This window comes from Patagioenas fasciata, chromosome 2, assembly GCF_037038585.1.
Source record: "Patagioenas fasciata isolate bPatFas1 chromosome 2, bPatFas1.hap1, whole genome shotgun sequence".
NCBI lineage: Eukaryota > Metazoa > Chordata > Aves > Columbiformes > Columbidae > Patagioenas > Patagioenas fasciata.
Genome location: NC_092521.1, coordinates 53,411,355 through 53,435,149, shown reverse-complemented (window position 1 = coordinate 53,435,149; position 23,795 = coordinate 53,411,355). Strand labels below are relative to the sequence as shown.

The 23,795-nt window shown below is 40.3% G+C and overlaps 2 protein-coding genes across 26 annotated transcripts in view; both read left to right on the top strand.

Annotated features, from left to right (window-relative positions):
• EPB41L3 (erythrocyte membrane protein band 4.1 like 3) overlaps nt 1–23,795 on the top strand; it is a 102,837-nt gene that overhangs the window by 70,953 nt on the left and 8,089 nt on the right. For 8 of the 25 annotated variants that reach the window (XM_071804228.1, XM_071804233.1, XM_065832269.2 and 5 more), the window contains exons 10-18: nt 1,373–1,470; nt 3,797–3,972; nt 6,091–6,311; nt 14,728–14,781; nt 16,887–16,922; nt 17,091–17,156; nt 17,638–17,829; nt 21,218–21,292; nt 21,706–21,807. In XM_071804228.1, coding sequence (XP_071660329.1) covers nt 1,373–1,470; nt 3,797–3,972; nt 6,091–6,311; nt 14,728–14,781; nt 16,887–16,922; nt 17,091–17,156; nt 17,638–17,829; nt 21,218–21,292; nt 21,706–21,807 — 1,020 coding nt within the window. The remainder of the gene's footprint in view (nt 1–1,372; nt 1,471–3,796; nt 3,973–6,090; nt 6,312–14,727; nt 14,782–16,886; nt 16,923–17,090; nt 17,157–17,637; nt 17,830–21,217; nt 21,293–21,705; nt 21,808–23,795) is intronic. The other 17 variants (XM_065832274.2, XM_065832268.2, XM_065832277.2 and 14 more) reach the window with 13 other exon arrangements.
• Nucleotides 21,814–23,793, top strand: LOC136098676 (uncharacterized). The gene has a single exon (XM_065832281.2). It carries the CDS (start codon nt 22,667–22,669, stop codon nt 23,315–23,317), a length of 651 nt encoding a protein of 216 aa, XP_065688353.1. The 5' UTR covers nt 21,814–22,666; the 3' UTR covers nt 23,318–23,793.

Genomic DNA, 23,795 nt, shown 5'->3' with positions numbered 1-23,795 from the left:
ATCTCAGGAAAAAATCACAGGTGTTCAGGGTCATCAGAGGCAAAGGGATGTCTCCATTTCAAGTGCTGGTACAATAATCGGTCTGTGATAGATTGAAAGACCCATACATATTTTAGAGTATGCAACTGTACAGCATGACAGGAATCACTGGGATGAGGACTGGTGTTTCTCCCTTAATGCAGTGGGTAGTCCTGAGCCAGTGTCTCCAGTGCTGGCTTCATAAGTCACCTGGGAAATCTGCTGGGGCACCCCACTGTCCTCAGGGCATGAGGCTTTTGTAGAGTCCTAAACCAAAATCCACAAACCTGCATCTCCTGCCTCTCACCAAACAGTTTTAGTAACCAACTTCCCAGTCTTCAGTTTGATTAAAAAAAAAAAATAAATAAATAAAATTAATAGCCACTGATGTTCCCCATGCCTACACTCAGGCTCTCCTCCACTGAAGTCCTATTGAGCTCTGCTGGTCTTGGTATGTGACATTCCGTGACCAGGCCATAGTTCCTTACGCAAAATAATCAATGCAGTCTCTTTCCAAATCACATCCAACAATAATGTGATTCATCATCCCATGTGTCACTTATATCATCTCTATTGTTTTGCTATTTCCTGCCATGTTTCTCTCGGTTGGCTCCCTGTAGAGATCCGGGCTTCCTTACAGGTGCCCTTCTGCCCACCTTCCCCTGGTCACAGCAGCGCTGTGTCACCTGCTCAGCTATCTGCACGTAGCCATCAGCATGTTACAGCGCTGGTAGTTGCCACAGCTTTTGCATCTGGAATATAAATCTGCAGCACAACCTAGAAAGGTCTCTTAGTATCCCCAGGTGACTCTTCCAATTACCTGTCTTTTCCTCATCCTCCCCGGGAGATAAATTAGCTAAAAAGACTGTGATTTACTGCCTCTAGTTCTTTCACTGTAAATCCCCTTAATCTAAGGCTGTGTGAGACCAGAACAATCCCTGGGGATTATTGCTCCCCTCCAGGCTATTTTCAGGCTTCCCACTGTTTAAACTGGTGAAGTTAAAACAATATGGTTAAAACATGTAAATGATGTTTTTCTCAGAAGTCTCCCAAGTCCTATCTGATCTCTTTGTTACTATAGGGCATAAAACATCACTGTCACTATCAAAAACCTCTTGTTCATTGTCTCGGTTTAGCCCCAAAAACTATCCTCAAAGGTTGCCTTTGATTATCACTCTCAGCTTCTTCCCCAGTAGTCTGTAGAATATGTATATATGTGGTTATATACCTGACCATATACATTCACTCTTGCAATGAGATGATACAGACGGAGGAAATGAAGATGAACCTGTGTACACTGTCTGAAAATAAATGCACGGCATCAAATACTTACTTTTTCTTTCTTCCTACCTAGTTTGAGCAGTTTGAAAGCACCATTGGGTTTAAGTTGCCAAATCATCGTGCTGCAAAGCGCTTATGGAAAGTGTGCGTTGAGCACCATACATTTTTCAGGTATGTGGATTTTTTTTCCTAAAGGTGTGATATAAAATGCAACAGAAAAGATCAATTCTGTCAGCAGAGACAAAACCCTTCAAGTCAAATTGTCTTTTTGATCATGAGCTATCTCTGAGCAGACAATGAAAGGTTATTGCTTCTTCAAAATGTGAACTATTTCACCCAAATTATTCATACTATTTCAGACAGATACTGAATGTTTAAAATCACCATATGGTCCAAATTAATCGTTTTGCTCTATCTGTGCCATGATATTATCAGCCACTATAATTAAAGAGACGAAAGACTCTGCTGCACATGAGCTTGTATAGGGAGAATAACTTATATGGAAAGTTACTGGGGGATGTAGATAAGAGAATAAAAAAAAAAATAAAAAAAAAGATTTTTATTTAATTACATATGAAAATACAGACAGTAGTCAGTGGTGGGGTTTTTGGTAACCCGGAATACCTGATTGATAGCTGTAATTTTTGTATTACTGAGGGATTTTGAAGCTATATTGTTGAGATCTAAGAAGACCTGAGAGAAATTTGGGGTAGTAGAATAAATGCTGTAATTAGTTTGTGCTGAGATAGTCAGCGAGCAATGGGAACCCAAAAGGGTGAGATTTTCAACGGTGTGAAAGGCCATCCATCACTTAAAAAACCCTTCCAAGGTGCTTGGGAGCACTCAACAATTGCTCTCCTTTCTTAAAAATATTGGTTCAAGCTGTCTGTATGTTCATATGAAATGCAGTCTTAGTAGCTAAAGATGCAAAAAGAAACTGAGTGTGCATTTTTTGGGTGTTTTCTGATTTTTAATGGAAAATCAATATCTATAGCATAAACTCCATAGCAGGAGAATGAGTTCTTCAGCAAATTCTTGTAGCCAAAATACAAATGGTGGGAAGGCTCTAACCTGAAAAATGACTGTTAATGAAAACTGCCCTGCATTCACTGGAAATCTGTTCTGGCTCTGTCCTCAACAGAGCAGCACCACATTAAATTAGAAGTATAAGAGATCTGTCTGTATCTCAGTCCAGACCAGAATCCCTGATACAAGGGAACATCTTCTTTTTTCCTTTGGTGATTAGAAAATAATAAATCTGATTTTCAAGCAGGAAGGGACTGAGCGATATGCATGATCGATCCTGCCAGTAGCATATGCTTGTCTCAAAGCTTAAGCCATGCATATCCAAGTACACACGGGCGGTAAAGTGAAAGTGTGAATGGCTCATTAAATCAGTTACGGTTTCTTTGGTCACTCCTCTCCTGTTCCTTGGATAATTGTAGTAATTCTAGAGCTAATACATGCTAACGAGTGCTGACCTCCAGGGTTGCGTACATTTATCAGACCAAAACCCGCCCAGGCCTGCCTAGCATAGGGACATGATTGCAAAGTGTGGGGTCGGACTCGATGATATTGAGAGTCTCTTCCAACCAAAATTATTGTATGATTCTACTGCCTGTTATGAAGAATTCAGATCTTCAAATTTATTAGCTAAGCAGTTTTGTCATGCTGCATGAGAGGCATCCTTTGATTCTGTCGTGGGTTAGGATTGCGGGGTGACAATCAAACCCTGGCAGATGTGTTGGTAACCTCCTCTCCCCCCAACTTCCCCCTTTTGCCCCTCCCTCTCCCCCCTTCCCACTCAGGACAGGCGATCGGGAGGGAAAGAAGGACAGAGAGAAGAGAGTTGGAAAAGTTAAAGATGTTTTACTAATGCTACTAATAAGAATAGAGAAAATAATACAAAATATACAAAACCAATCTTGTAAGTCTCAGCAACTGCAGAGCCAGCACCCAAAGTCCTGGATTAGACTCTGCAGCCAACCGGAGCTGGATTCAGTCTGTCACTGGCCTCAGTTCGCAGGGACGACCAGCAAGGTCCTCTCCTAATGTCAGCCATGAGGAAAAAAGGGAAAGAGAGGCAAAGGGACGAGATCCTCGTGATCTCCCACTTTTATAAGAAGTATTCACGTGAATGGAATGTTATACACCGTTGGTCAGTCTCTCGGACATCAGTTTCTCGTTGCCCCTCTCGCGAGATGTCCATCCATGCTTATCAATAGGTTTGCATTCCATTGCTAGGTTTAACCAAAACATGTGTTGGGTTCTCCAGGAAAATGCAGCTAACATGAAGGCTTTAGCTGACAGGCAAATTCACTGAAAGAGAAACTTGTTTTTAACAAAACCAGGACAGATTCCCATTTAGCTGCAGACCCATGAGGCACGGGTTATGATGGAGAGTGATACCCAACAGTTGTCTCGTCTCCTCTGCAGTAATTATGGACTGATTATTGTTGGAGGGAGTGTAACGAGTGCACTGTTTGGTGTGTTTTAGGCTCCTCCTGCCAGAAGCACCTCCAAAGAAGTTCCTCACGCTGGGCTCCAAGTTTCGCTACAGCGGCCGGACGCAGGCACAGACAAGAAGAGCAAGCGCCCTCATAGACCGTCCCGCACCTTACTTCGAGCGGTCTTCTAGTAAACGTTATACTATGTCTCGCAGCTTAGATGGGGGTAAGGTCCTCTCAATTGACTTTGTCAAAAGTTATCATCATGGTGGTCACTGCTTTAGATCAGGTATAAACTTCTTGTCTTCTCCTTGAGCATCACCTGGGTGGGGGCTGCAAGTACCTGCACATTCACTGCAGGGCTAGGGGAGGATGCAGAGAAATACTGTGCTAAATGTCCTCCTGTGGTCCTTACAAAGTGTTTGCCTGGATGAGGTCCTTGGGAGCCCACTCTTTGTGGAACTTGTCTCCTTGGCCTTACACCTGCAAAGCACTTCCCTGCTTTGGGGAAGGACAGGATACCTGGACCTGCTTGCCCAAGCGACTCAGGCTTCAATGGTTTTTCACGGTTTGCATGAGTAACTGTTCGGGTTTTTGTTTAACTTGGCTTTTTTTCCTGTGTAGGTTTTTCATTCAAGTATATGTTAAAATTTGTAAATGAATTATTTCCCTTGATTGAGTAATAACACTTGCTTCCAATTACCTTGCATCCTAGTCAGATGAGCGCTAGCAGGCTTTTTTCCGTACATGACTTCTGAAGGTTTGAGATAGAGACTAACATACGCAGGTTTATAGTATGTCCTTCCTCCTCTGCTCTTTCTCTGTGATTCACAAAGGTCGCGGTTCTGCTGCTCCCTTAAGTGAAACCAGCCTCTGATTCAGAGTCTCAGCTGATTTGTCAGCTGTTACTGTTGTCAGCTGTTGAGTGAAAGGAGGTTGTAGCTTATTTTTGTGGAAAAAAAGGACTGAGACTAAATTCAGAATTGCTGCAGTTCTTTTTTTTTAAAAAAAAAAAGGTTAGTTCCCCTGCAGAATATCACAAACAAATTGCAATGAGTATAACTGATGGTGGGGAGGGGGAGAAGCTTTGATTTGAAAGTACTAGTGACAAGCCTTCTTTTCTCCCCCTAAAGGTGCTGCTTGTCATTAATTATTTTGGAATCTTCTAATTCTGATGTGCTTCTTGCTTGTTACCAAGCAACTGGTGACCTGATTGCTGTGCATGTCTCAAAGCAGAAATTATCCTTCTGCGTTGTTTGTAACATCTAAACAAGATGTCTCCCTCTGCTCCCTTTGCTTTCTCTCACCTCCTAAGCTCATTCCCAAGAGCCAAGATCTCTGAAACACTTTTCCCTAGCATTTGCTAGACTCCACAAGGGTTTTATGATGTTAATTTGTGTAAGTGCAAATGGGGAAAAGAGTTTTTCTAATCAATGCTTACGATTTCGTCACTAATGTTGTTACTATAATGCAAACGTGGCTGTAACATTCTGCATTGTGATTACGCTGTGATCCTGACCCTGTCATTTGTTACAGATCCAAATAACTTTATAAATTTGAATAGTCCTATTGACTTAGAAATTAGTTATACAACAGTGAAGAGCAGGGTATCGATAAACATGAATGTTTTGATTACATTCTATCTGTAAGTTTACTATTTTTTTCAAATTCATTTATACATATTTAAGTTTTCTGAATTATCAAATGCTTACATCCTAAAATATTCTGGTTTCATCCACTGAATTGAATGCCATCACTTCCCAGGTTTTTTTAGGATAATGAGCTCACTTAACTTGCAGACTTCAATGCTTGATAATACAAAGATTCCGTTTCTTTATTCTCAGATATTATTCTTGTGTTACTTCAATATTGTCATTTCCTGCAATGCAGCATGTTACTTACCATGCATTTGATCTGCATTGTTATATTCTGACAGATTTAAAAAAAAAAAAAACCCTTCCACCCCCATGGCTGATGTCATAGCTGGTTTTCCTTATGTTTCCTGCCTGATAACTGTGGCAACATGTTGATTTTTTTCTGATGTTTTACTACAGTAACACTTTAAATGGCTTGCTAACATTTAACGATTGTGTAATGCACACATTAGCTACAGTAATGTGTGTATACACATCCATAATATATGTTTATGCATATAAAAGCTACAAGCTTTATTTCAAGTAAACAGTTTATTTAAATGTATGCACATGCTTCTGGTTTTTTGAAACATGACATAGTTCTGTTTTCAGCAATATCTTGAATGTTTTACTAACCCAGCTCTTTAATTTGACGCAGCTTCTTGGCAAAAGCTATTTCAGACTTTCCCTCTTTAAATATTTGCTTTTAGCATCAGTGAATGAAAACCATGAAATGTACATGAAGGATTCTGTGTCTGCTGCAGAGGTTGGTACTGGCCAGTACGCCACAACAAAGGGCATCTCTCAGACCAACTTGATAACCACTGTGACTCCAGAGAAAAAGGCAGAAGAAGAGAAAGATGATGAAGAGGGCAAAAAGAAAAGAGCAGAGGAAGTCACCCCCGTCTCGGCAATACGCCATGACACCAAGGTAGAGTGTTGAGGTTTTTATATTAAACTGACCTGCCTGGAAAGCACTCGGAGAAACACAGAACTGTTAGGGAGGGAGAATATTCCTAGTTCAGTGAAAGGAAATTGAGACATACACGTTTGTATGTATCTGTATATATGTGTCTTGAATCTATATTTTTATAGTTCTTTCTCCTTTTCTGTGTTGTTGTAAAAACCAATTCCTGCCTTAGACTGTTCTTTGAAAAGTAAATCTGTTTGACAGCACAATGGTTTTTACATAGCATTGAAGAGCTCTTTAGAAGTACCCAAAAGTAGCCTCACAGTGCACATTTTGCTCCTTTGGTCTTCAGCCATATTTTAACTTCAGTATGGGCATCATTTTTTTGACAAGGCAACCAAATAGTTCTGTGTTCTTGTATGTAGCTCTGTGCTTTAACTTATTGTATTTTTTGTATTTACTTCCCATAACGCTCTGGTTCCTTGTGTGTTTTTCAATTAGTATTTTTTTTCTATTAACTTTTGGATATTAATATACTATTATAAGTTTTTTTCTCTTTCCCTGGCTTACAAAAGCATTTTCTTCCCTTATTTGAATTTTTGCGTTGGAGAAAACTGTTTTTCTTGGTGATTCTATGCTCAGTTGTTAAATTTGATTCATCTTTCACCATCTCCAGTCCCACCACTGCTGCATACATGTACAGACATGGCTATGCATTATATCCACTGAGTTATTAAGAAGGGATAAATCAAACAGAGAGACAGAGAAGAGACTGAATTTTAGAGACTGTCAACGAAGAGAAATAAGGTAGAATCAGGAAGGACTGGGTGTAAAATGTCCTCCATTTCTTTTGCATTGAGGATTGAAAAACAAAATATGAAATACTGAATCTACAGTATCATTCAGAAAGTGTACTATGGAATGCACTTGCTAAACAGGTAAGATCTACCCTCTTAATTTCTGAGGAAAAGCCTTATTGTATACCTTTACACCAACAAAACTGTCAGGCATGCAAATGTTAGAACCTGAACTTCTACTCTTGTCATATAAGACCACAATGAGCTACATAGCTAAAGGATCAAGTCCTCAAAAAGAATTGCAATCAAGGTACCGAAAATCAAAACCAGATTGAATTACTGAAAATTTCAGATGAGAAAATATTTTGTTTTCCAAGTGTGTGCTGTAATTGTAGCGTTAAAAATAGTCTCTGTGAAAACTAGAGTCTTGTTGAAACTCCATTAGTTTCTGAATGGAGAAACATTGACGAAAATCAAATATGCAGAAAATAGATGATAGAAACTAATTTTGTCCCAAGTGTTTGTTAATTTAGGTCAATGGAGAGATCAGCTGCATTTCAAAGATCATCTGTTTCTTATATATGCCTAGAAATACTCAAAGATAGTTTTAAGATAATATTTTGATGGTACTTATACAAGAATAAATGAATGATTTTTATCTGCCCCCACTTGCCAAGAGGTGGGTTCTGTTTAAACTACCCACTAATAGACCTTCAGTTCTATAAGCCTATAGGAGATATCAGTCCTTCTTCCACTAAACCTGCTAATACTTTCATCATTTATTATAAGGAGACTAGGGTCTCAAGAATCACAGGACAAATTTGACATCAAATTCCTTTTTAAGGATTTATACATTTTATAGGTAGGTTTCCAACTTCTCCACTAAGATGTTTTCTTTTGTTTTATCCATATGTTTAAGTACCAGAAGTTATTCTAAATATTAACACTGCAAAGATGTCAATAAGTGAATAGTCTTTAATAGCAAAGAATAAATTTACTTTGGCATTTTTGCCTCTACAATATAAAGGAAAGTTCTGTGTGTTCAGCTCACATAAAGCCTTGAGTCCATCAGCATTAAATTTTGACTTGAGCGTACTACATTAAGCCCATAAAGAAGACATTTATAAGCAGTTTGAAGTTAGGTTTGGTTTTGGTTGCCTGTACTGATAGATTGGCTTTTTAGCTGTTCTGGTTAAAGAAGAGAGAGAAGCAAAATATTAAGGGGAGGGGAAGGAGCTTTTCCTTGTAAATATTTGGCTTAAATCCTATTCCTACTGTTAGTATACCTCAAGGGTGTCGAACTCATTTTCACCGGGGGCTACATCAGCCTTACCATTGCCTTCAAAGGGCCGAATGGCATTTTAGGACTGTATAAATGTAGGAGTAGTTACATTAACCTGGTAAAGATTAGGCTTAGGATCTAACATTGGTGCAATGGGTGCCTGAATTCTGCTTGTTGGCTCAGATTTGGCACCAGCCTGTACAGTCAAATGCTGTTTTGGCTTTGAAGCCATTGTGCCCTGGGGAGCTGGGAGAGGCAGTGGGAGTGAAATGCTTTTTATAGCTTCTCAGGGAGATGTGTGGTGGATGGAGCACTTAGGGTTTGGTCGCAGAGCCAACGTGCCTCTTCAGCCAAGTGCACTTAGTTGACTTCAGCCAAAACATAAGTCCATCAGCATCATGGCGAGTCTGTTGTACTGAGGTATTTTAGTGGCAATGACTATTGTTGTCCTTCTAAACAGCAGTCATGGCTGCCCACAGGGACCATGTTTGGTGACGGACAGCTAGGGGTGAGCACCCCTCTTGCTGACTCACCTCCCTAACAGTTTTGTATCCTTGAATGACCTTAAAGACTGGCTGAATGCCCTACAAGCAATGTATCAAAGCAAAGCCTGCTTATTGGTACCTGATATTCTTTGCATTGCTGTAGGAGGTTTAGCAAAAGTGTTGAGTACATTTTTGCCTCTTCACTATGGGTAAAGAGTCACTTTTTTGACTGTGGGGAGATGTGGCTCTGTGGGGCACAGACCTCTCCCTGGTCAGCACCCCTTCAGACCCCCAGTGAGAGAGCAGAGGGTCTGCCTATCCAAAACCATCAGCTCCCTTCTTTCAGCGTGCTGCCGAAACGGTGGGGTGCAGGGTGCATGGCCAGGAGGGGATCACCCCCCTGGCACTGCCTGCTCCACCTTGCAGTGGGCAGAGGTGCAGGCAGTGCTGTGCAGAGACCAGCCTGGGCAGTGATGGGAGCCACACTGAGGAGCCAACTGCTGGAGTAGGTATCAAGCTAGTACAATGGTTTTCCATTGGTAACAGCTGGCATATAGATTTATGCCCCCTCAAACCAGAATGTGTTTTGTTTAGGTTTAGAATCTAGCTTTTTTTTTTTTTTTTTTGATATTGTAATGGAGGAATTTGGGCACACAGAGTTTTTAAATCTTTAGGGTTTTAATCATTGCTGCTGAGGTTGCCCAAGGCACAGATGGGAAGCATCTGTCCCCCTCAGGTCTGCTCCCGACTGCGGGAGTGCTGTCACAAGCAGTGTTGGTATTAGAAATACATTCCCTCATTTCTTTGTTGCTCTCCATGTACTTCTTGTTTGAAAGCTTCTTATGATCTGAAGCCAGTCTTATAGTAAGTGGAAACTGGCAGCACCTGGAACTGCACATACAGCTATGAAGGCTCTCATGTAAATCCTGTGCTGCAGATGACTAGACAAATGCTAAATCAAGAAGCTGCCTTTTCTAAGCTGTAACCCTGATTAACTAATACTTGCAATGTGTGGCATGGAAACATACACCATTTAACTCAGTGGAAAACTGTGGTGTTAAAGTACTGTTTATAATTTTATATATATATTATTTATCATCACAGAAGAAAATTAACTAATTACAGTTTTCTTTTTGTCCTTTTGCTTTTGCGCCTTGTTTGCTGCTCTTTTCTCTGTCACCAGCCATCTTTGCTTGGCACTGACTCCTGCCACCCCTCGCCCTCCTCCTTGCAGCCTGGCCCCCATGCATCTTCAGCAAAGCTTCGCAGGAGATGCAAGGAGAGCGCTCGAACAAAGTCCTTAGGTTGTGAGGCACCGAAAGAGAGTGCTTCACAGCATAGCGAGCCGGAGACGGACTCTGACAGAAAGGGCCGAGTTTGCTCTGCCGAGCGAGACATGCCTTTCGGCTATAAGCAAAAAGCCGGCAAAGGCGGAACGTTGTTTTCCTTCTCCTTGCAACTTCCAGAGTCATTTCCTTCCCTCCTGGATGACGATGGCTACCTGTCGCTCCCTAACCTCTCTGAAACCAACCTCCTGCCTGCCAGCGTGCAGCACTACCTCCCCATCCGCTCCCCCTCCCTGGTGCCCTGCTTCCTCTTCATTTTTTTCTTTCTGCTCTCTGCCTCTTTCTCAGTGCCATACGCCCTCACTCTCTCCTTTCCTCTGGCTATGTGCCTCTGCTACCTGGAGCCCAAGGCGGCCTCCTTGAGTGCCTCACTTGCCAATGACCTGAGTGACAGTTCAGAGGAAGAGGTGTGTACCTCGGCATCGAACACACTCTTTTTCGTGTTCAGTGCTTCAGTCCTAACCAGTGTTAGATTGCTGCAATAGTGGTCCTACTTTCAGAGCCTCATTTCTGTCTGTGCTGATATGTTAGAAGGGGTGGTTTGGGGCTTTTTGGCTTGGGTTTTGGTTTTTTGTTGGGTTTTTTGGTTTGTTTTGGTTTTTTGTTGTTTTTATTTTTTTCTTCTTTTTTATTTTTCTTGTGTTGGGAGTGCAGCTTGGGGCACAGGGTTAGGCACAACACTGTGTGGAAGTGGCTTGATTTCAGCTGTGTTGGCTGATGCAGAGTGACTTGCACTAAACGAATTGCCACTGAGCAGCTCTGAAGTATTGTATCTGAACCTACTGAGACTGTTTTCTTCCCCCTATCCATTTATACTAGGGTTAGAATACTTATCTAAATAGTGGAAATAAAGTACCATTTCCTGCATAATTATATATGCATGCATATATATGTGTGTGTATATACATTACATTTATATGAATAGCTTGCTGATAATAATGGGCACCCTCACAAACTTCGGGGTGTTTGACATTCAGATAGACTTAGATTTTTGCAAGGGTCTATGTGTTGTACCCTGAGCCTAGAAGAGACTCTATGGTCTGGTGAAACCTGGATTTGGGTTTTCGGCCTTAATCCTATCTCTGCTGCAGACTAAATTGTTTTCCCATGCTTAAATCCAGTGTATCAGTGAGAGGTCAGATTGGGACAGCTGTTCTGCAGCTGTTGGGGGAACACGCCATGTGAGCCGCCTTGCCATGCGCGGTGTTCTATTAGCACTGCCGAAACCGATGCCTCAAGCCATCAGGGTTATCACAGGCAGATGAAACAACTGCAGGAGGACTCCACAGTGTTTCTGGGAACTGTGGAGATGATAAGATATCCAGAAGATGGAAAGGAATCTGCTTGTTTAATTAACAGAGTAACTGGCATCTCATTTTTTTTCTGGTGCTTAGTTATTCTTCGGTGACAGAATAAAATGAGTTCAGTTTTCCCTCATTTTTACTTTTTCCCTTTCATCTCCAAATGCAAAACTATGGTTTTGCTTTGTATTAAAAATAAACAAACAAACAAAAACAAAACAAACAAACAAAATACGAAAACACCACAACAGATCAAATAATCACAGACCAGTTGGCAGTTTGTAAAAAGCCATTTTGGCCACTTGTGGATGCCATTTCAGTAGTGGTCTTCAATAAACCAGCTTGTGCATCTAAACGTTTGTGTAATCTGCTGCAGTTGATTTTGTAAGACTTGGTGCAGGATTTTATTTGCTTTATATGGAAAGTCAAAAGTCACATCAATTTATCTTGTAAAAACATTGTCTTTAGATGCTTTTGGCTCTGTGATGCCTAACAACTGCATAATAATGTGCAATTTCTGATAAAAGACATCCAAAATGTTGCTGTCTCATTTTGTGTCCTCATTTTGAGATAGCATTTAGGTCTCAATTTGCATTAGCTCTGCACTTGGATTAATCTAATAGCAATAACAGCATTAATGCAGTGCCAGTTCCAGAGGCAATAATGAGGCTGTGTTTATGTGATACATTGGTCTGTTCCTCTTCCAGAAATGAGCACTTCTTTTCATTAGTAAAGGTAGGAAGTATTGAGCATAAAAATGTAAAAAATAGGCTTTTTAGTGTTGCTCTTTTATGAGGGTGGTTATTCTGGCAGTGCTTCCTGGCAGACAACACAGACTTGTGCCTAATCCATGGGGTATTTCTTGTTCAAAATATTGCATGAAAGTGAGTATGTTTTAAACTCGGGCATGTCTGCATTACGTTGGCAAAACAAATCACAGCAATTATGATGGCAAGTTAGAGGAGGAGCAGCGGCAGCATCTCAGGAGACAGCTGCCTTCCCTTCCAGCCCTGTCCCTCGCCTGGCAGCTGCCTGACATCCACCGCAGCCCATCCCTGGGTTGAGGCCAGCCTTCCTCACTCTCCACTCAAGAGGAAACCTGCCTTGCTGAGCCTCAGTTTGCCATTCCCTGCTCTGCAGTTACCCCAGGTCTTTCTTACAAGTAACTCAGCAATGCTGACTTGGACTCCGTGGGTGTTGATTGGCCTACTAGCAGACATGTATATTGCAATAAAGCGTATTTTATGCCTTATTTAGGATTTTGCTGATGTTATGCTGAAAGACATACCAACCTTGTTTTTCCCTCAGTCAGAAAAGATTGCACGCAGTGGTGCAGAAGGCTGTAGCCAGTATCCTGGTCCAATCTCATACCTTGCTGAACTCCCTTCACCCTTGATCAGTCCGTCTGGAGGCAGTCTGTGCAGTCAGAGACAGAATTTCTTCCTTAGATTTCATTAGCTTCTGTGTTCATATCTTAGCAGCTAATATTTTTATTGATTTTTTTCTTTTCTCTAATGTTCCCAACTTCGAGTTCTTAAATGAATCTTACGTGCCAGACTCACGTGTTACAGTGCCTTGACACAAATCTTTTAATTCCTTTTAGATGCATAGATTCATTATCTCATTTTTTTAAAAACAGGAGTGACAATGCATAAATTTTTGCCTACATTATTATGAAGATGTGAGACTCTTCCTTAATAGAGAAACTATTTTCTAAAACTTTAGTGAAAGTTGACCAGCTAAACTATTTGGACATTAAAATAAAAGCAGTTTGTCTAGTGAGTGGTTATTGCTTGAAAAATTGCATATAACTTGCATTCATGCACTTACCAAATAGGCCAAAATACCTATTTATTTTTCTGCCTGTTGTACAAGCAATACAAATTACTCAAATGAAGGAATAATAGAGAACAAAGCAATGAAAAAAGATCCAAAAAGCAGTTTTATGTAACATTGCAGTTGTCAGAAAATGAGAGAAGATAGGAAATAGTTAAGACTGATATTAATACTTCATCCACCAGTATGCTGGTTTTTTCTCTTGTTTCCTACTGATGTGATTTATGGATGAGATGTATTCTCCTAGTTTTAAATTACCTGCCTGGGTTACTTTAGATTATATAAAGACCATAGAAAATCTCTAATCTAAACCAGAGCTTTCACTGATGCTAAAACAACTTGAATATGCCAATTTGGGGCAGTAGGAAGCACTTTCTTTACTTACTAGTTCTTCATAAGCTTGAATAATGTCAAAAATAGTCATTTGAGTTCTCAGCCTATAGTAAGCTACACTCAACCTAGACACTTCTGTTCTCCACTGAAACGTTCTTCACAGTGTCGAGCAAAGCAGGGATAGATCAGCTGGTGCAATGCTGTGCTTTGTTTCATTTTTATCACTTGTACCTAGTAAGTGTTTTGGGTGGGGGGAGTTACTTTTATTTTTCTCTTGCTTTCATCCATATTCTTAAATGGAATGAGAAGTATTTTTGATTCTTTTAATGGTGATTTTCTTTCTTTTACTATCATTAACAATATCAGCTGCTCTTTATTGGAACCAAGTGGGATCTGAGCCTTACCGTTACTCCACAGACAGACAGTAGATGGGCTGGGGGTATGATTATTTGAACTCCTTGGTAATGCAGACAGCCTCATGGCGTATAAATGTGGAGACAAGAACAACTTCTGTACAAATGAGGGGCTGAAAGTCAGGTGACTGTTAAAGTAGCCTTTTTTTTTTTAATTATCTTTTCCCCCTCCAGATAAAAAGTCGAATATCGCATTAAACTATATGGACTATAATGAAAATTTGATCAATAAATTTCTTTCAAAAAAGCATTATGGGAGGAAAAGTTTGTTTAGAAAAATATTAGCTTCTTTTTTTTTCCCCAGATTTTTTTAAAGCCACCTGGCTTTCTTAAGAAAAAAAAATCTGCTATTCAAATAACACTTTTCCAGTAATGTTTTGTTTGGCTTATAAATTTGTTCCAGTAAAGCCATATACTGTGTACAGTACGCCTCGAGTCTTCCTCTGAGTCTGTTCTGTTTACTAATATAGCATTTTTATTTTGCTTCTTTGACTTGTGCGTGGTTTGAAAAGCAATGCTAATGCAGTTCGCAGGGATGTTTGAATTTAAACAGCTCCCCATGTGAGCCGCGTGTACTGATGAGCTGGGTTTATTCTTTATTCCTGCCTTCCTCTGGGGACCCGGTTACTTGTCTCACCAAATAGACTGACAGTGAGCAGACGGATACCGCAGCCGATGGTGAGACCACTGCCACTGAGGTTTGTACAGTCTCCTGCACCCTGTTCTGGCAGGGGGAGAGAATTTTGCCTCGTCTCTTCCCCACCCTGAGTGCCAAACCACATGTCCTCTGCAGCATCTTGGGATCACAGAATGTCCTGAGCTGGAAGGGACCCACAAGGATCGATCCAACTCCTGACCCTGCATAAGACAACCCCTAAATTCACACCATATGTCTGAGGGTGTTGTCCAGTCTCCTGTCAAATATTGTCAGGCTTGGGGCCATGACACCTCCCTGGGGAGCCTGTTCCAGTGCTCCACCACCCTCTGAGTGAAGAACCTTTTCTTAATGTCCAACCTGAACCTCCCCTGGCACATCTTCCTGCCACCCACAGGGATCCCCCTCCACACCTGTACCTGTGTGTGGATGTGAGTGCCAGAGTTTTGCTGGGGGAGTCTTCGACACTCCCTGCGGGTTCCTACTGTGTCTGTGTTGGGTTTGGAAGCTGCAAGGCCCATGTGCTGTGCAGATCACAAGGTGGTGGCACTGTCCCCCACACCAACACTGCCCACCTGGGTTGGTCATGCTTGGCAGATTGTCCCCCGGGTTGTTCACTTAGCTTGTTTGCTCTTGTAATCTGCAGCCCTTGTGAGATAGAGAGGGGGAAAAAAAAAAAACAGTAAAAAGCAGTTTTCAAAATATCTGAATAAAGATATTTCCAGATTTTAAACCTCTAAGGCTTTCCTTGAATGTAATTTCACATGTCATCTTCACATATTGTCACAAGTAGTCCAGGTATTGTCTTCAGAGGAGGCACTGAGAAGCCTTATTCGCACAACATGGTATAAAGACCGTGCAGGCAAATTCAACCCTGTGTGACTCCACTGAAGTGCATATAAAGCTTTCATAATTAATATGATTGTAGCTGCAAATATGAGCTGAATTTAATCTGACATCTGCTAGAAGACAGGGTCTTACCACAAACACTGCTGTAGGTTTTCAGTAGGATCTCATTAATATTTCAGACTGTTACAATTATTGTCAAGGAAGAATTCTCTGTATGATGTGTCAGGGCAATTCAGCCTCAGCTGTAAATAGAATAGATTAGAGCCGAGTTATAAAGTTGTCAACAGGTAAAGATTTTCCCATGAGTCATTTGACTAATTAGGACTACATGAAAAATTAACAATAAAATAGTGGCACAAACATTAAAAGAATCCAAATGGAGCAATAACATAAAATCTGTTGAGGTGAATCTGGGGTACAAAATGTTTTCAAGTACCTCTTGCACTGTATGGCTTCAGGTGTGGAGCTATACAGAAAGTAAAACATAATCCTAAACCCATGACATTTAAAATGTTCAGTTTATTAACCAAAAACGCATGTTAATCTCCCTATCCTCCATCCTTATTTTAGGGGAGAATATTTTGTGAACCTTAATTATCCTTCTGGGTATCTGACTTTCAGAATATGTGGTATACTGGCCATCCGAAAATTCAGCCCTCAGAAACTGGGCTGCTTTGGCAGTCCATATTGAGTTGCTTTCAAAGATGTGAGGCAAATTTGAGCCGAAACGTGGCGATTCCAGAATATCACCTCTGCAGATAGATCCTGAAAGAATGTATACAGTCTAAATATGGAACAAAATTATATAAATGCAGAATGGGTCTGAGGTTAGGGAATTAGCACTTTTAGCAAATAAAATGTGCTGCGTTCTGTAGAAAGTGTCGCAGGTCGTTTACCCATGGTGAGTTAATACAAAGTCCAGCCCGTGGCCCAGGAGGTGTTTAAACTCTGGGATTACAGTATTTACTGTTACCATTTGGTCCTAAATCAGCCGCGATCTCAGTGAGAAGGTCCAACTGCTGCTCCCTAAATAGAGATCTATGAAGGTGGAGCACACCAATGTTACTTGGAAAATGTTTAACATTGTTTCGCTCACAATAAACAAGTTTGAGAAGAGGAGACTTGCTCTGAGTTAGGAGAACGTGCAAAGTCAACCAGTGGGTCTAGTCCTTTTCGTTAAGCCCTTAAAGTAGAGAAAATGTGATTTTAACCTAGCGTGTTCCTCTCACCAGTTTTTGTAAAGGCTTTGGTCATACGCATGTGTAAGGTGTTGTTTTCCAATCTTTCTCATGCTGGCAGTCGGATCAAGAGGAAGATGGAGATCTAAAGGCACAGGTAACGGAAAAGAAAGGTCCAGATGTTGCTCAAGTACCAATGTTGGAGGTGTTCACCTCTCTCAGCATGTTATTGTCGGTTCTCTGTGAAAAAATGTGTAGAAACAGCATTTTGTATCCTTTCAATATTGTGTCCCTTACCTTTCCCTTTCTTTTTCACTTCTTTCAGAATAGTCTGATTAAGCGAATACAGGGTGAAAATGTGTATGTCAAACATAGTAATCTTATGTTAGAGGTTGGTATTGGTATATACCAGTGCATGTCCGTACATGTGTGTTAGTTTTAGTGGTAAACTGTGAATCTGCACTATGATGCATGAACTGTGTATTCCCACCTGCTAATAAATTAAATAGATTTTTTTTTTCTCAGATTATGATGACTCCTCTAACTTGTACGATAAATATATATATGCGTGCACGTATGTGTGTGTGCGTCCACGCGCATATGTATGTTTGTTTGAAGCCTCTTTATCAGGTGTAAATCATAGCAATACAGTGAAGCTCTTTAAGGGTATTTTTAAATTCACTTGTATGAGATATGCTATGCTGTTATCTTTCAAAATGCCACATTTTCACAGAGTGTTGTGTTAGTGCTGTGCTGCCCGGCTCCCTGAGATGTTCCTTTCCTCCTTACTAACAAAGTTGTGTGTTTTGGCTCTAAAATTTGGTCTGCTTAGGATGTATTACAAACTGCTCTATTCTTTTAAAACTGTCCAGGACCTAGACAAAACCCAGGAAGATCTGATGAAACATCAGACCAATATAAGCGAGCTGAAACGCACCTTCTTGGAAACCTCCACAGAAACGACTGTGTCTAATGAGTGGGAGAAGAGGCTTTCCACATCTCCCGTTCGGCTTGCAGCAAGGCAGGAGGAAGCTCCTATGATTGAACCACTAGTGCCTGAAGAGGTCAGCGGGAGCTGAAAGGCTTCATTACGTATTTGTCTTATTCAGTTTTACTTATAATAGCTCTCAGTACATTTAGAGGCCTCAATTAGAGGCCATTCCCCACTTGCAGGTGCTCCCTTTTTCTCAGGACTCAGGCTCTAGCAGCAAACATGCAAGGAATAACAGATACCTTTTGTGTGTGTGTATATATATATATGTATATATATATATAATGTAGTTGGAGTATGAAATTCGCTGTAAGCCACGTGGCAGAATTGGGTCTCTTTGAGGGTGCAAAATGCAGCCTTCCTTACAGGTTCAGTGAGCTTGAGGAAGTCCAGCCACGCGTGAAAGAAACTGTGAAGGTGATGGAAAGAAAATTTAAATAATGGTGATAGGTTGGGAGCGGCACTGTAGTGGGACAGACTGGGGTTACAGCACCAAGCCTGACAAGAAAATACAGGGCAAAGGGGACAGAACTCTCTCCATCTTTGAAGGCGAGAGAGAAATAAGAATGATAATTAGACCTGCTTGACCAGTGCCATAAGGGAACCGATAGCTGCTGCAGTTGACTGGATACTGTTCCATTGAAGACCCACTGCAGATTGCTAAGTGTGTACATTTTAATGCAGTGTGCATGCATAAAAAAAAATCTTGCTTGCTGTGCAGTCTTGAATTGTTTGCAAGGAACCTGCCAAATAAAAAGCCTTTTATTTAGTTTGTGAGTAGGTAGTGAGATGTAGAGGTAACAATGTAACATGTAACATTCATGTTGCCATAAAATACATAGATCTCAAAAAAAAATGAGGGAATCTTGATTTAAATCCAGTGGAGCAAAAAGAAATATGCTTGTGTGGTCTGTATGAAGATTAATCTTTTTATTCTATTTTGGATGTATATCCGGTTTATTTTTCTACTGGAACAACCTTTATGATTACCACTTGTTTTTAGCATTATAGACCAATAAATGGTCGCAAAGCTTGCCTCTTTCTCCCCCAGCACTGATGTAATGTTGTAAGGAACTCAGAAAGAGTGGGATGGAAAGTATAATTTGAAAGAATCTTCTGCTTTCTTTCCCACCTTAGAGGTTGGCATAGCTGATCTCTGAGGAAAAGAATCCCTGGAAGCAGATAGAACTTCTCAGCTTCTCCTCTTAGGGAAATGGATGTTGCCAAGAAAAAGGCTCCACCTCCTCTTCTCTCACATTATACCCACCTAACGGGTGGGTGATACAGGCATCAGATATGCATTAGAGTGGCCATCAAGTTGGATTAAAATATCTAAAAAGCAGACGCGATGCCCAAAGTTTGCCTTTTGGAGGGAGCACTGAGGAGTCTTATTGTTGTTCCTACTGCCTTCATTGTTTAGGAATTGTAAGAGATCCTACAACCATGTTTGGTTGTAGTTAAAAGTATGGGTTTACTTTCTTAAAATTGTAATAAAGTGTGTATAATAAGTGTAATAAACTGAATGTATTTAACATTTTAAAGATGTAAGGAACTGTTGAATAGGGAGTGGCTGGCTAGCTGAACCTGAATCAGAGAAAGGAAACTTATAAACCCCTCACTTTATTATGTGTCTTTATTACTTTAAATATTTAATAACAATTTTTAATTAAAATGCACAAGCAGTAGCAAAACATTACACAATTACATAGGCTTCACCATGACCAAACACATCTGAATTTAGCCATTTGTTTGGAAAGGAAAAGAGCAAGAGATATCCTTATCTGGTAACTCTTCTCTTAATAGAAGAAAAGGACTTGCTCAAAAGCAGCATCCAGACACTATACATTATATGCATTTAAGTAAGCTACAGCTGTCCCACCGAATCTCATCCAAATGAAGGTGTTTCTGTGGAAAAATGTGAATGGATTTGAGCTATCAGAGCCTAACTCTGAGGTGTCTTCTGGCAGTGAGGGACCGCTGCTGTAGATAACATCTGACCATCCTTCTTGGTCCCACTAAGTCGGATGGTTTAAGTTCACATGTCCTGCTGAGAGAGGAATTTGATAGGGAAAAAATAAAGTCATGTATGGGTTAAATTCAGCACCTCGATGTCGACTAAGAAATTCAGAGACAGTCAGGACAGAGAGCATGCAGAACTGGGTTATGTATTAGCTGCTTCTAGTCAAAGAAGTCATGTGTTTAACTCAGAATATCCACTTCAAATATGTATTGCTGTTACCTGTAACTCTTTAGTATAACAAAACAAGAACAGAAAGGGAAAAGTTGCCTTTTCAAAATATGTGCTTTGAGCATTTGCCACCTGTGTGTGTTTGGTCAGTTTGACTTCAAACCCATATGGTCATCCATTGGTTTCTTACAACAGTAGGAGAAATAATTTGTTTTTCTTTAGTTATAAAAAGTATAGTTTTAAATATCTGCCATAATGATGGCCAGATAGCTACAGAACATGAAAACCATTGTATTAACAAACTCCCTGACAGTGTCTAGTCTAATCTGGATTGAAATAAACCAACACTGTAGAAATAACAAAATTAAGCAACTCATTGCAGTCAGGTAGCTGAGTCGTTTTTGCTTCTCTAGTTTCTAGCTTTGTATCTACCTTTCAATGTTTATGTTTCTTCTTGAGTACATGGAGTATACATCTTGAAAACAGTACCCTATTATCATGGCAGTCATAGCACTTCTATTGGCATGTCTGATAAGGACACTGGCCATTGAACTGAGTAGAAGGGGTTTGGCAAGAAACCTGCTTTGCTCTCCAGGGCCTGACTTGTTCTAGCCAGATGAAAAAGGTGGCCAGCCGAGAAGGTGGGCTCAAAAGGCTTAGGAAAATTGAATCTTACCAAGCCAACATTTAAAACTTTCCCCATTGGTCAAGCTGCAGAGATACTTGTACCATTTTCACAGCATTGTAACAATGAGGAGGATTTTGGTGTCACACTAGCTTCCTGCATCAGAAAAAGACTCTGAGACTTCTTGCCACCTGTAAGAAGAAAGGGAGAGCTGAGATGTTCACAGAGAGCGTCTTCTGCCTGCATCAGCAGGGAAGACTGCAAACTCAGGAAACAGCTAAAGGCAGAGTGAAGGTGGAGGGACCTGCTCTAGAATGTTGATGAAGGCCATGGAAGTTGGCAGCAGACACAACCAGATGAGTAATATAAGAGGAAATGAACACAGTGTGTCCATGCCCAGGTGTTATTCGATTTAGTGTTTTTCCTGCTATGCGAATAATATGCTCATGTCTGCATTTGTCACGGAGTGACACTGATTTCACTTCTTGTTAGAAACCTCTTTACTGTAAAATTATTCTGTTTAATTCTGTTTCTTAATTTACCATGCAATTAATAATTTGTAGATTAGAGAAATAGGATGAGCTATTGTAAAGTATAGTGATCTTTATACCCTCGATTTACTAAAACCATTTATTCCCCTGACATTAGACCAAAGAAGAAACAGAAAAATCAGAAAAACTCATATTTTTGCAGAAGGGAGGTACTACATTCCTTGAAATGCAGGTAAAAACAAACAATACTTTATTGAAATGCAGTCAGGCTGGCAATGATTTATTATTTTATTACATTTCTTCCTTTCCAAACCATTTTTTTGTTTTGTTTTGGTTTTAAAATGATTTCGTATGTTCCAGATAAAGATGTAATCTGGGGGGCAAATTCTGAGAAATGAGTCCTCTGCAAAGCTTATGGCTTCTTGATAGAGACTGAGTTCTCTACTAGTTAGAAATCTACTTGCACAGTACTGTTTGTGGATGTTGTTTGCAGTTATGCATGCATTTCCAGCGTAAACATCACTGAGAACATTATGGTGAATGCAGCACTTCTGTCATTAGAATGAATTTCCTTTATACTGTCAAGTGAATTCAGATTATGCTGAGTGATGGTGAACTTTCTATTCTTATTGGTTTTTCTATTAGCCAAGTGTGATAGAGAAGAAGCTGCAGGAGGGAGAATCTGCTGGCACTTTGGTTACTTCTCATCAAATCATTATCCAGAAAAGTATCCCATCATCCCTAGAGGTTATTTTTAATTCATTCGATTTTAAACTACCACATTTGCTTAGTTAAATACAAATGTTACGGTCTTAAGGTCGAATATGTGGATGCTGATTGCATAGGCAAAGCTAATCACATAGCATATTTGCATAAGGAGGAAAAAAGAGCATTAAGTTCAGTTCAGTGTCTTTAGCAATATGGCATTTACTATGTTGTACTACTCGATTTCAACAATGCTGAAGGGGGTTGATGTTATTCTAATGAAAACAAATCCATTGCAGGCTACAGCTACATACAAATACATACTATTCTAAAACCTCATCAACAGTGTGTTTGTGACAAGTGGGGAATGGTTGAATGGGCTTATTTGCCCTATTTTTGCAATTTGATTTTGACAACAGCATTATGAACCATTGTGATACATGATTCTTAACCTTAGGATGATTCCAATAATAATTTTAAATGGATGTGCTAAAACTCTGTTTTGCTTCAAATTAATACAGAAACAGTGTGGCAAAAGTCATTTTTTGTGTCCACATTATATGGGCCTCTAGAGAGAGGGAATATGCAAAGAAGTCATATTTTGCCTAACATGATTCTGTTTAGTTGTTTGATAACTGCTCTAAGAGGTACAACAGTAAAAGTTATCATATGCTTTCACAAGAGGCAGCATTGATTTCTTAAAAGTCTTCATACTTTAGTGCTCCTGAAGTACAGATAAACCTTCAGATATTCTAATTTAGCTTTTATATCTCAAATATAGGGCACTGAGGATTGGGTTATTATAGACAAAATACCCTCTGAGGTAGTTGATGGTGAATCGAAAAAAAATCGGGCATACAAAGTAGTGACTGTGAGCAGTAAATCTACCTTTCCACCTGAGATGTTAAAATCCAGTACCATTCTAATGCAGAGCTTTGAGGACTTGGAAGGTGAAATACAATCCAAAGAGGAGAATAAGCAGAAAATGTTCACCTTAGGAAAGTCCTATGATACTGTATCTGGGAAAATTGTAACCATGACAAGTAAAGCTAAAGAGAGTGAGAAAGCAGTACAGCCTTCAGTAGAAGCTTTGCGAAAAATGGAAAGGGAAGTGCAAGAATCTGTGAAAATCATTCCTGTAGTGGCTGAGTATGAAATCCTTGAGCCTGTCACTGATGAGAAAGCCAGGCGGGGATCCGACATGCAGAGCACGAAAAGAAAGCTGTCCGACTCTCTGACACCTATAAAAGAAGCAGAATCTCGGTTGCAAAGTCCTGAAGAGGAAAGTTTGAAAAAGACACTAAAGATGGACGAGGATTTGCAGTTGCATGGTACACTGGGAAGCTTGCAGCTTGGCAAAGCAGAAAAACACCTTGGCAGTGAAGCTGCAAAAACAGGGGCATTTGCCCGGAGAGATAAGAGCCTGTCTGAGTGGAGATATTCCAGAGAACAGCCATTTACCATTGCTACTGCTCACTATGTTACTGAGTCGTCCACGTCAAAAGTAGTGGTAACAAGTGGCTTTGACTTCGTGCCATGGTTTAAAGATTAAAGCATGACTTCTTTTAGGCAATCCCTTCACACCACCCTGCCTTTCAGTCTTCTCACTGCCTGGCTTTATGTTGACAGCAGCCAACCCAGCTTATTTTTTTTTTCCCCTCATAGTCTGAATCCAGCCCAGAGTCTGAAGCAGACATTATACAAGGCTTTCAACCTTCCTAGTTTATTTAAAGATCCATGTTACTGAAATGTAGTATTGCTGCTGTGGCTTATTAATAAAAGAAAAAAAAAATAGTTTTGCTTGAACCAGCAAAATGCCAATGCTAACAACTATGCTTCGTAAGTGTTGCTTACTACAGCCATTATGAATTTGCTCTGATTTATTTTCCCATTCTTTTCCTGTTTCCAACCTCTCTGCGCCCCCGCAACCTTCTCTCCCTTTCCTCCGTCTCTGCCTCCGGTTTTGGCAATTAATAAGTCTGTGCATGTGGGTCTGGCTTTCTTCTGTGTGTGACTCTACATTTCTTTGT

What these genes read in the sequence shown, in the direction of transcription:
- LOC136098676 (XM_065832281.2), top strand. Translation starts at nt 22,667, where the DNA reads ATGTTAAAATCCAGTACCATTCTAATGCAGAGCTTTGAGGACTTGGAA.